The sequence below is a fragment of the Gopherus flavomarginatus genome, chromosome 18 (genome assembly GCF_025201925.1).
Source record: "Gopherus flavomarginatus isolate rGopFla2 chromosome 18, rGopFla2.mat.asm, whole genome shotgun sequence".
NCBI lineage: Eukaryota > Metazoa > Chordata > Testudines > Testudinidae > Gopherus > Gopherus flavomarginatus.
Genome location: NC_066634.1, coordinates 22,718,169 through 22,729,928, shown reverse-complemented (window position 1 = coordinate 22,729,928; position 11,760 = coordinate 22,718,169). Strand labels below are relative to the sequence as shown.

Here is an 11,760-nt window from a genome sequence, read left to right as displayed (position 1 = left end):
CTCCCCCCTACCTAGAGAAGCCTTGGCTGAGGATCCACAAAGCCAGGAGGGGAGGGGTCACTCCCATTCCACACAGTGGGAAACAAAGTGATTTGTTCCAAGGTCATGAGTCAGTGGCGGAGCTGGGAGAGAACCCAGGAGTCCTGACTTCCAACCCCCTTGCTGTAACCCACTGGACTCCCCAGTCTCCTCCCTAACCAGCTTGTGTTTTAAGCAGTGACCCCTTGAGAACAGATAAACCTTTTTCAATTGCAGATTTAATGGGTGGCACAATCTCATTGTCTTGATTGGCGGCTCAAGGCAGCCCATGCCCCACCTTGGCAGCCGCCCCACTCAGGTATCTCTCTCCCCCTCTGACCCTCTTGGCTGGGATCCCGCCCCCCTGCAGTCAGTCCAGTGACCAATCAGGGAGCCTGGATCCCCCTCTCCTTCCCCATAGCACGGGCAGCTGCAAGGGCGAACACACTGTCCCCCTGCTTGGCTGCCACAGCCCCTGGGGGACCCTGGCTGCGGCCAAGGGGAGAGACCAGTCTCCATTGGCCGTTCTGCCTGTCTGCTGAGGCAGCCGGCAAGAATCGGTGCCGATCCTGCTCTGTGTGACACTGCTCCACCGGGGAACTGGGCTGAGACCCAGCAAACTCGTTTCACGTCAGGGTCTGCGAAGGGCTGGCCGATGGAAACATGCCGCAGCCAGTGCCGGCCTGAGTCGGATGAGAACCGGCGGCCCGCGGGGCAAAAAGCTCTCGATCTCGTCAGCCACCAGCTCCATCGGCAGGGAGGTCGCAGAGCAGGACACGGAGAGGGAATTGTTAAGGGGGAAATGAATCTAGCCATGGCCCCAGCATGCCCCCCTAAAGGCCTGTAAGCCAGATCTCTCCTCCCCCTCGCCAGGGGTTACTGATGGAAGAACCCAGGAGTCCTGGGGAGAAAACAGCTCCCTGCCTCTTGCCAGTGCTGGTGTCTGGCTCCAGGCAGCGCAATCCAGGGCCGGAGGGATCTTGGGGTTTCTGAAGCACCTCAGACCCCATCCACATCGGCCCCATCCAGGTGCCACAGACCAACTCGAGGGGGCAGGAGAAGGGACAGGTCACAAGCCACCGAGAATAACCTGGGTGCGGCTCAGAGCCAGAAAACAAGCCAGAAAAGGCCCCTCTGAATGTTGCCAGGGTGTGTGCGTCTCGTCTGCGTCCGGCTGGGATCCCCGACGGCTGGTCCCCGGTATGGCGCTCCTGGTAGGTGGCTCAGCGGCGCCTGGGCTGGTTGGGCCCGATGTATTTCAAGGGGGCGTAGCTGGGTTTGACGATGGTTTCCACGCCCAGGAACGGCTGCAGGATCGCAGGGACTCGGACGCTGCCATCCTGGGGGGAGGAGCGGGACAGGGGGCAGTTAAAACACAGCACACACACACGGCTAAACAACCGCGGTGACTGAAGATATTACCCGCCAGCTCCAATCTGGAGCCCACCCCACCACCCTGGCTCCGGGCCTCCGTCCGCTTGGGCAGAGGGATGCTCCCTGCCCCCGAAAAAAAACTTGGATCTCGGGGGGGGGGGGGGCGCGGAGGGAAATCTACTCTGGAATGGGGCATGCACTGCTGGGCCACCCTGATTTTCTGCGTTGCTCCCCAGCTGATGGAGAGAAGGGAGGAATTTTCCCCCGGCTTAGCTGGGACATGGGGATTTCCCCCACACACCCCGCTTTCCTCCATAGCGAGAGGTGCAGGATCATCTGGGGAGATCTCCCCTCCTCGATTCCCTGCACGTGCAGGGGCACTGGGGGCCCCTGGCTCTCGAGGACCAACGCTCTGGCTTGCCCCATGCTGCGAGCGCAGGCCAGCGATCTCCAGGCGCTGCTTAACGGCCTGTGCCATGCAGGAGGTCGGCCCCGTCTCGCCTGAAACGGGAACCGGGAAAGTGCCTGCTACATTCAGCCCCAGCCTAGCTCCGTTCCAGTGAGGGAATCTCCCCACTTCTCTACTCCAGGCTGGCGCAGAGAAACCGAGGCTGCCACAATGCTGCCCTCTCTCCTTGGGCCGTGTGGCCAGCCCCCTCCGCCCTGCTGCTTGTCAGTGGGGACCAGAGGTGAGAGTAAGCCAGTACAGTACGGCACGGCGTACCGACAAGAGCCAGCATGCCGTGCTGGACTAGACTGGCTTCTGCAGCGGTGATTTAAAGGGCTCAGGACTCCAGCTGCTGTGGGGAGCCCTGGGCCCTTTAAGAAGCCGCTGGAGCTCCGGTAGCCGGGCTCGGGTGGGGATTTAAAGGGCCTGGAGCTCCGGCCACGACTTTCAGCCCCCGTGGGGACAGCTGCCCCCAGGGCCAGGAGGTGCCAAGCCCAGGAGCCGAACACAGGGCACACGGGGTACGGACGTCCCCCCTGGCAGGATGGGAGCGCACCTGGAGCTGGTTGGACTCCAGCAGAGCGATCAGCACCCGTGGGATGGCGCAGGCCGTGCCGTTGACCTGGGGAGAACAGAGTGAATGACGCGTGGGGTGGGGGTGGGGTGTTAGTCCCAACCTCCCCACAGCTGCTCACCAGCCAGTGACCTGCCTCTGCCGGCCTCCTGAGCAGCCCCGGGACCTGTAGCCATGAAAATCAACCCCATTTGCTCGCCCCCAAGGCAGGCGGATTAACTAACATGGAACTTTCCCCCTGCACGATCCAACCTGACAGACAAAGGGACCCCTCACCCGGTACTGAGATGCAGCCCCCTCTGGGCTGGGTGCTGTTTATACAAGGATCCACTGCCTGGCACTGAGATGCACATGCCTCTGGGGCGGGGCACAGGGGCCATTTATACAGGGACTCCTTGCCCGGCGCTGAGATGTAGCCACCTATGGGGTGGGGCATGGGGGCTGTTTATACAAGGACCCCTCGCCTGGGGCTGAGATGCAGCCACTTCTGGGGTGGAGCGCAGGGGCCGTTTATACAGTGCTGAGGTGCAGCATCAGGCTCTGTTAGGTCTCCCACTGCTAGATCTGACGCTCCCGTGAAATCGCCTGAGAAATGCCCCTCACTCCTTCTCCCCTAGGGTTTTCCTTTCGGGTGTGCGTGTGTTCCCCATTTCCCTGCCACCCGGGCGCTCACCGTATGCGCGTAGCGGAGCTGCCCCGTCCGGTCGTAGTACATGATGTTAAGGCGCCGGCTCTGGTAGTCAGTGCAATTGGAGGTGCTGGAGATCTGGGGAAGCGAAGAGGGCCATGTCGCGGGAAGTGGCTTGGGGGGCAGCAGTCATGTGACACACAAAAGCAGTCACGTGACCCGCCAAAGAAGTTAGGGTGTCCCCACATCCAGACCAGTCTGCCCCCCACCCCCGCCTTTTCCCTGCCTCCCCAGGACAGACCAGTGGGCCTGGTGCCTCCATCTCACTCCCCCCCAATCTTCACAAATGGACCCACCCTCCCAGTGCATTTGCATTAAGGGGGTAGGTGATTTGATATCTTCTTCCTGACCTCTCCCACGGCTATCCACTCTGCACCTTGAAGCATGAGGATGGACAGCCGCTGTGGTTGGGATTCTAACCTAAGGGAGCCAAGGCACATGGGGCAGCAGGAGATATCAGCCAGGGCTGCCGCCTTCACCCCAGATCCCCTGGAAAAGCTGCTTGCTTGGTGCCTGGATTCCTCCCCCCATGCCCACCGCTCCAGCTGGCGGCTCTCACCTCACCATACTTGCCCCTGCCAGGCATCCAGGCTTCGATGTCGTATTTCCGGTAGGCAGGCAGCCCGAGCTCCTGGGTGGGCATATCCAGGACCCTGCCGCGGAGAGACCAATCAGGCAGGCGGTGGCAGGAGGTACGGATCAATCCCAGCACTCGGGGCACCTAGCCTGGAGCAGGGCTTGGGCTGCTGGTGCCGACTTCCCCAGACAAGCAGGCAGGGTGGCAGTGTAACCCTTGTGGGGGTGCCCCCCACCCTGCCCCTTCTGACAAGGGCCTGCAGAACTCCCAGCCTCCCTTCCCTCACTCACTTGTAGTGTAGGCCCAGCTCGGAGAAGATCTCCTTCTGCAGGGCAAGGAACTCCTCCAGCAGGGTGGTGCTCTCCTCCCCGCTCTCCGCCGCCGTCACCCCGAACATCTCCACCTGGGGGGGAGGAAACTGGCACGTCAGGCGGGAGGAGCCGCTTCCACGGTGCCTGGTACCGGTGCCACTCCTCGTGCTGTCCCATGGGCCTTTTATTGGGGAGGGGTCCCAGGCTGCCCCCTCCTTGACCTGCATCAACCCTGTCCCCCGGGGCTGGGATCTCAGAATGCCACCCTGCTGCAAATGCCCTGCCAGGCTGGTGGGGTGCGGGCAGCCCAGAGGGTGTCGGTTCAGCCCCGGGGAGGAGGCGCTGGTGGTCCGTTCCCGCATCGGGTCAGAGGCTAGGGCAGGACAGAGGGTCTCAGTCCAGGTCCCAGGTGCCGACACAGATAAGCCCCCTCAGCCAGTAGCTGGAGCAGCCCAGAGCAAGATCCAGCATGGAAACTGAGCACCTCTCTGCTCACCTTCTCCCCCTACACCAGCAAAGGGAAGGTGGCCGTGGTTCTTGGAGAGGGGTCTAGTGGTTAGAGCAGGTGGGGCTGGGCACCAGGACTCCTGGATTCTATCTCCCGTTCTGGGAGGGGAGTGGGGTCCAGTGGTTAGAGTGGGCGGGCTGGGCACCAGGACTCCTGGGTTCTAATCTCCCATTCCCCCTGGCCCCCTAATTCCTGCTTTCCCTAAGGGAACGCACAGCACCCCTACCTTGGTGAACTGATGGACTCTGTACAACCCCCAGGGCTCCTTGCCGGTGTCCGTCTCGGTTCTGTAGCACGTGCTGGAACACACGGTTCTGGCAAAGGGAAAAGGGACAGGCCAGGCCATGAAATTAAACCCACTGCTCCAGCCCTCTCCGGGGGTGGGTGGGGGAAAGAAACCCCACAGCTGCCATGGGGGTGAGCAGCATTAACCCCATTGGACAGAGTGGGGAAACTGAGGCACCGAAGTTCAGACTTTGCCCTGTTCGACTCCGAGCCAGGAACAGAACCCCAGGACTCCGTGGGAGTGAGGTCTCGGGGCAGGCTGGGGAGTGAAGGAAGTTGTGAGTACGGACTCCCGGATGCTATTTTGGGCTCTGCGATGGGAGTGGTGCCTAGTGGTTAGAGTGTGTTGTGGGGGGGGGGGGGTTCCTAGGTTCAGGATTCCTAGGTTCTATTCCCCCCTAGCAAAATACACCAAGAATTTCCGGCTGAGCCAGGGAGCTTCCAGGGTGGGTGGAATACAGGGCGTGTGCCCGGGACAGCGAGCGCTGCGGGGGAGAAGGCTCTTGTACGAGTGCGGTGGGATTGCATGGAGGGGCCAGGCAAAGGGCCAGGGCTGGGGCTGGGAGGGGAGCAGAGAGAGACAGATCAGGAAAGAAGAAGCCAATTCTGAAAAACAAAGTTGAGCAAGTGGAAGGTTATTACCTGACTGGCATGTCCTCCAGATTCACAGCATGATCCATGAAGTAGCCTGGAAAAGGGGGAGGGGGTTCAGTGAGGGGCACAGAAGAGGGCGATGGGGTGGCCCCCTCCTTGTGCTGGGCACGCTAAGCCCTTCTCCTGGATACAGCAGCAAGGAGACCTTGGCCCCTGCGCTGCAGGATGGCTGGAGAAAGCAGGGACTAGACAGAGCCCCTTCTAGCAGCGTTAGAGATGCTGGGCTGGCTAGCGACCGTCCTGCTGGCTCAGCAGAGGAGATAAACCACATTCCCTGCAGGATCTAAAGCCACCAGGGGAGTATTAATGTAAACCCCCCCCCATTGAAACAATGAACTTCCCCCCCCTCCTCACCACCATGGGGACAGCACAGGCTGCTCACCCTGGCTCAAAGGTCCTGGCACACGATGCATTCGGAAGAGCACAAAGCGCCCGCCCTGACCTAGGGCAGAGGGTCACTCATGCTCCAGCCCAGAGACAGGCCTGGCTGGGTGCCCAGAGGTCTTTGAGACCTGCCAGCTGGAAGACGGGGGAGCACTGGCGGTTCCTGGTTTGGGTTTTCTCCCCTGGGTGTTCTCCCTGGAGCGCTTTTGTTCTGAATAAACAGGCCGCAGCTAGCCACCGGGTCGAAGGAACAGAGGGGCGGGGGCTGAGCTGCAGGCGGATCCGTGGCAGCCGGAGGGTTAAGGCTACGCCGGACCTTGGAGCAGAGGTACCCAACTATCTAATACCCAGGCCATTCACCAACATTTGGAGAAACCCCTCGGGACTGACGGAAGACACAAGCCTATGGCACGCTGGAGGAACCAGGCACAGAAACGGGACGGCGTTCGTCCGCTGGCCACTGCGTGACAGACTCGGCCTCAAAACGAACGAAGGCAGCATTGGGCAAACCTGGGCGGACTGGCAGCGCTCGCCCGCTATTCCCCCGGCTGCACCCAAGTGCTGAGGACCCGGCAGAGCTTGGTGACGCCTGGAAGAAAGCCACGCAGCGTGGGCACGGCTGCTCGGTGTCTGAGCGCTCTGCTGGGGACATACCTGCCCTCACTCCGGTCATGTGAGCGTGCGAAGAAGTGTGGCCGGAGCGGAGTCAGGGAAAGTCTAAGGACGTGCCTGGGGTCTCGGAGCGGAGGGGCCACACCGCTATTCTTAGCCTGCTAGCTCCGTCAGAGCTGGGAATGACAGCTCCCAGCTCCAGGGCAGACAAACTCAAAGCCGGGAGGAAGAGGACAGAGGGATCCTGCCCCGACGAAGGTGCCGGCTGGAGGTCTGAGATCTAAGCGGAGAGGCAGGTGCTGGCGGAGTTCCTAGCTCCCGGAGCATTCGAGGAGCTCGAGAAAAGAAGCTGCTTAACCCAGTTTCTAAGGGCCTGGCCCCAGAGCCTCCAAACTTACAATCGAAAAACAGGTTTTCCCAGGTCTAGGTCTGGTCCCTTCTCTCTTTTGCTCAGCTTCCCTTTCCTGTTTACACACAGCCCCAGTCCGGAGCAGGGCGCACCGTGATCGCACCCTGGCTGCCAGCTCCAGCTGGTCCCTTAAAGGGGTAATACGCCCTGCCACCGGTGTGGGGTCAGAGGTGCAGCAAATGCAGAACCCTAAACGATCAGACATCAGCCCAGGGGCCTGGCCCCCCCCGGGGCTCAGGGATAAGACCAACCTCATCTCACATTGACCTGGGCCCTTCCACTCCATCCCCACTAGTGCTGCTGAAATGCGACCACCTCTGGGGCACAGCGTGTTTCAGTGTTGCAGCTGGAAGCGGAGGAAGGACACGGCCCACTGGTTTCTGCCTCACCTGCGATGCCGACCTCGGAGGTGCCAGCCAGGCACAGGTCCTCGAAGCGGGACGGGTCGATGTTGTACACCGGGGATGGGACGGCATTGGGCTGCATTCCACAGCCTTCCTGGTGGGCAGAGGTTGCAGAGCCCTGGTTATTTCCATAGTGTCCAGCTCTCCGGCAGAGCACCCCAGCCCTGCACCCCCAGTCCTGGGTGGCCATCCTGTTGGCTCATCCAGAATCACGCTGTCCTTCCTCCCTCCCTCCTGAATTCCAGGTTCCGAGAGGTGGCCGGACACTCTGCATGGCCGATAGACCCACGACCCTGCTACGAGTGGGAGAAAGGGAGAGCAAGACCGCCAGGGCCTGGAGCAGGGTGGGCAGACCCCCGGGGAGCACCAGTAACACGAGGAGGAGCAATGTACGACCCTGGGAATACAGGGCTTGGGGGAAGTCGGACCAGCTGCCACTCTCAATGTAGGGCTGAGGGATGGGGTGGGTGCCCGGGAGCTGGGGGCAGAGAGGGAGCGGCATTGCAGAGCAGGGGGCGGAATGGGCACCCGGGAATTGGCACTGCTGGGAATGCAGAGACAGGGGCCGGGAGCCAGCGGCACTGGGATCCCAGAGCTGGGGACAGGCGGGACCAAGCTGTAATAGGAACACGGGGATAGAGGAGTCGGGGACCAGTGCTGGGAACACGGTGCCGAGCCAGCCGGCCTCTGGGAGACCCTACTGCCAAGGCCAGCAGAGAAAGGGGGGAATCAGGGACGTCCGTGTTCCTGGGAAAGGAGGGGTTGGGGCTCCGTCCCCAGAGCACTTACAAACACGGCTCCTCGCAGCAGGTCGGGAACGGCCATGGGAATGAAGCCCTAGGCGGGGAGAGAGAAAGGAGAAGATACTACAGGCCAGCACTCAGCAGCGGACCCAGGGCGACTGCCTCTTCTCCCAACATGCCCTACAGGGACCCCGGGGGGAGGGTTGGGCTCCGTGACCCCATTCAGCCTCTGTGGAGGCTGCCGACCAGGGGGCTGAATTCTGGCGGTGGTTTGGCGTTGCCGATGGCAGGAGCTGGCCTGAGACTGACCAAACGCAGGACACAGGGTCTATCCAAGGGGGGACAAGGAGCAGCAACTCAGAGGTGAAAGCCTCAAAATCCTATTAATGAACCGAATCCTTGACACCCCCTCAAACATGGGCTAGTCAGTGGCACACTCTGGAACAGAACCTAGCAGTCTGGATGACGACTCCTCCCCCATTCCCCCCCCCCCACTGCTCTAACCACTGGACTCCACTCCCCTCCCAATAGAACCCAGCAGTCTTGGCTCCTGACCCCACCCTTCCCTTCCACAGCTGGGAGCAGAACCCAGGAGTCCTGATTCTCTGCTCTAACCACTAGATTCCACTCCTACCCTTCCCAAACCCAGAAATAGAGCCCAGGATCCCAACCTCCCTGTCCCACCCTGCTCTCCCCACCCCCCTTCCAGAGCTGGGAACAGAACCCCGGAGTCCTGACTCCAGGCCACCAGACCCCACTCTGCTCCCAAAGCTGGGGAGAGAGCCCAGACGCCTCGCACCCTGCTCCAACCACTAGATCGTGCTGCCCCCACGCCGCACGGCCGGAAGTACCTGTTTCACCAACTTGCTGACAGTAAACTGGATGAGGGCGTGCTGGAGCATGGCTCCAGCCCCTCGGAGATAATAGGAGCGGTGGCCTGAGATGTGAGAGAGGCGCCTGTATGGGGAGAGACAGGAAGAGAGACCATTTCAAGCCACTTCCACTGGGCAACATGCTCCCGGAATCATGGAGCAGCGGGCACAGCCCTAACCCGGAGCTCAGCTCTGCCGCTGACTCCCTGTGCGATCATGGCCAAGTCACTTAATCTCTCCGGGCCTCAGTTTCCCCAGCTGTATAACAGCACTGCCCTACCTCACGGGGGAGGGTTGCAGGGAGCTTCAGACTGTCAGTCACCATTCCAGGACACTGAGCAATTGGAGAAGGCTCAGAGAACGATCAAAGGCTCGGAAAACCTGCCGTATAACGAGAGACTCAATCTACACAACTTAACAAAGAGATGTTTATGGGGCAGCTTGGCCGCTGTCTATAAGTACCTCCGCGGGGAACAACTATTTAATAACGGGCTCTTCAGTCCAGCAGAGACAGGCCTAACGTGATGTCACCGCTGGAAGCTGGACAAATTCAGATGGGAATAAGGCATAAATTTTACAGGTGAGGGGAATTAGCCATTGGCGCAACTGACTCAGCATCGTGGGGGATTCTCCATCACGGACAATGTTTAAATCAAGAATGGGTGTTATGCTAAAAGTTCTGCTTTGGGGCTGTTCTCTGGCCTGGGCTATACAGGGGTCAGCCCAGATGATCACCGTGGTCCCTTCAGGAGGGGAATCTGTGCCGATCCGAGGGTGATGGGCGAAGGAATGGAGAGCTGTTGTCCCGTTTAATAGACAAAGGGGCCAGATTCGCCTCTGGAGTAATTCCACTCACTCCCACCTTCCTGGAGCCAGGGGAGCATTTTGAAGAGGGAGAGAAATTGACCAAGGGTTTCAACCGACTCACGAAGCCAGGACACGGGCGCCAGCCGCGTGACGCCCGCGCGGACGCAGAGAGAGAAGCCTTTTTCCATGACGGGGCATCGCCCCACCCGAGGGCAGTGGGGGAGTCAGGGGAGGTGCGCCTGATGTCGGAAAGTGCCCAAGGCCCACAGCCGAACAACAGGGAGGAGAAAGGGCAGCCCATACAACATTTATGGCCCCTCCATTCTGCAGGGGGCCGGGGCATCAGCAATCAGCTAATGGGGACTGAGAGAGTGACAGCTGATCTGCCACTCATGGCCCCCGAGGCGTCCGGAAACAGCAGGTGGCTGAGCACTTTAGTGCCACCCAATGCCCCAGCTACAAGAACAACAGGCCTATTGGACGGTGCCCTGAGGACCAGGCAGATCTCCTCTTTGATGTGGTTAGAGCAGGGGCGTGGGGGTGCATCAGGACTCCTGGGTTCTATCCTCAGTCCAACCTCTGAATCCCTCAGACAGCTCAGTCAAGTCACTGCCTTACACTGTGCCTCAGTTTCCCCCACCTGGGAAGTGGAGAGAATAGGACGTCCCAGCCTCTCCAGGGTGGGGTTTTTAGAAGGGCTGATTCAGGGTGGTGAAGCTCGAGGTCTTTGCCATTGCACAGAAAGGAGGGAACTGGGAGAGAGAGAGAGCGGTGAGGGAATTGCCGCCAACTCACACGGCAAGGCAGTGTCAGAGCCAGAAACAGAACCTGGGAATCCTGACTCCCATTCCTGCCAACTCTAACCACTAGACCCCGCTCCCCTCCCAGAGCCAGGTACAGAACCCAGAGTCCTGACTCAGGCCCCCTTTGCTCTAATCACTAGACCCCACTTCCTCTTTGCAATTCAGACCTAGGATCTTCCGTGAATGTGTCCAATGGGACCTGTCTCCCCATGTCAGCTGGTAGCTGTGTGCTCCAGCTTAGCCAGGGCAGATCACACTGTTAACCACCAAAAAGGCCAGAGGTAGGTTCCCATGAATCAGTGTCTGACAGCTGCCATTTTGGGACACATCCCGGGGGGACTGAACCAGGCACTTAGAAAGCTGAAATCACAAGCTGCTACGAGCCAGGCCTCTCGATCTGGCTCTTAACAGACTCGCATCCCCTGTGGACACGAGCCATGTAACACACATGGTCCAGCGTGTGGCACTTGGGCATTCAAGAGCCAGATCCGCAGCTGGTTTAAGCTGCCAGAGCTCCACCGAACTCCGTGGTGCTCCATCCCTTTGTAGTTGGCCGAGGACCTGGGTCGGTGACGATGGCTGTTTCTTTTCCTGCCTTCCCAGGTCTGCGGTGTTCTGCCTAGCCAGCAGGCAGTCACTCCCCCAGCAACCATCTGCCGTCCTGCCAGAGAGAGTTTACGGCTCTCCCCACACAGAGCGCAAAAGATGCAAGGCATATGCCTGATGGCGGATGGGCGGGCGACATTTATGAGTGATCGGCGGCTTCTTGGGCTACCTTATCTTGGCTGTTTTAAAGAGACAAGCCCTTCGACTCAAACAAGCCCCAATCTGATATCCTGCCTGGACTAAGCTTCTGCTCTCTTCTCCCCCAGGATTGCCCAGGTAGACAGCATCCCCCCAGGGCCTGATTTTCACAGGTGCCTAGCACCCACAACGCTGAGATCATCCGCTCAGCTCCACTCAAAGGCAAGCCCCCGGCCAATCAATCCTCAGCTCCCTCTGATTAGATGTATTCTAGGAGCCTCACTGAAACCAGGGCCCTGCAGAGGCAGTCCCCACCCCAAGGAGCTCACAGGCTGAGGTTAGAGTTGGGAGGGGGAAACTGAGGCACGGAGTGAGCACGTGACTTGCCCAAGGTTACTCAGCATGTCAGTGGCAGAGACAGGAATGGAACGCAGGTGTCCGGATTCCTGTGCCTCGGTCCTTAGGCCGCAATGTCTTCCTTGTTACTTTACCCCGCAGGAGACCTGAGCGTGTTCCTTGCCCGAGCTATCCAGAGCCTCTGGCCT

General features: G+C 60.2%; 1 protein-coding gene across 1 annotated transcript in view; it reads right to left on the bottom strand.

Moving 5' to 3' along the window:
- Nucleotides 1-237: 237 nt before the first annotated feature.
- Nucleotides 238-11,760, bottom strand: part of SARS2 (seryl-tRNA synthetase 2, mitochondrial) — a 33,744-nt gene continuing 22,221 nt past the window's right edge. Inside the window, exons 16-25 of the mRNA XM_050928256.1 lie at nt 8,841-8,946; nt 8,036-8,083; nt 7,232-7,340; nt 5,426-5,471; nt 4,725-4,812; nt 3,970-4,082; nt 3,662-3,755; nt 3,088-3,180; nt 2,397-2,462; nt 238-1,358 (exon numbers count right to left, since the gene is read on the bottom strand). Coding sequence (XP_050784213.1) covers nt 1,242-1,358; nt 2,397-2,462; nt 3,088-3,180; nt 3,662-3,755; nt 3,970-4,082; nt 4,725-4,812; nt 5,426-5,471; nt 7,232-7,340; nt 8,036-8,083; nt 8,841-8,946 — 880 coding nt within the window. The 3' untranslated portion in view covers nt 238-1,241. The remainder of the gene's footprint in view (nt 1,359-2,396; nt 2,463-3,087; nt 3,181-3,661; nt 3,756-3,969; nt 4,083-4,724; nt 4,813-5,425; nt 5,472-7,231; nt 7,341-8,035; nt 8,084-8,840; nt 8,947-11,760) is intronic.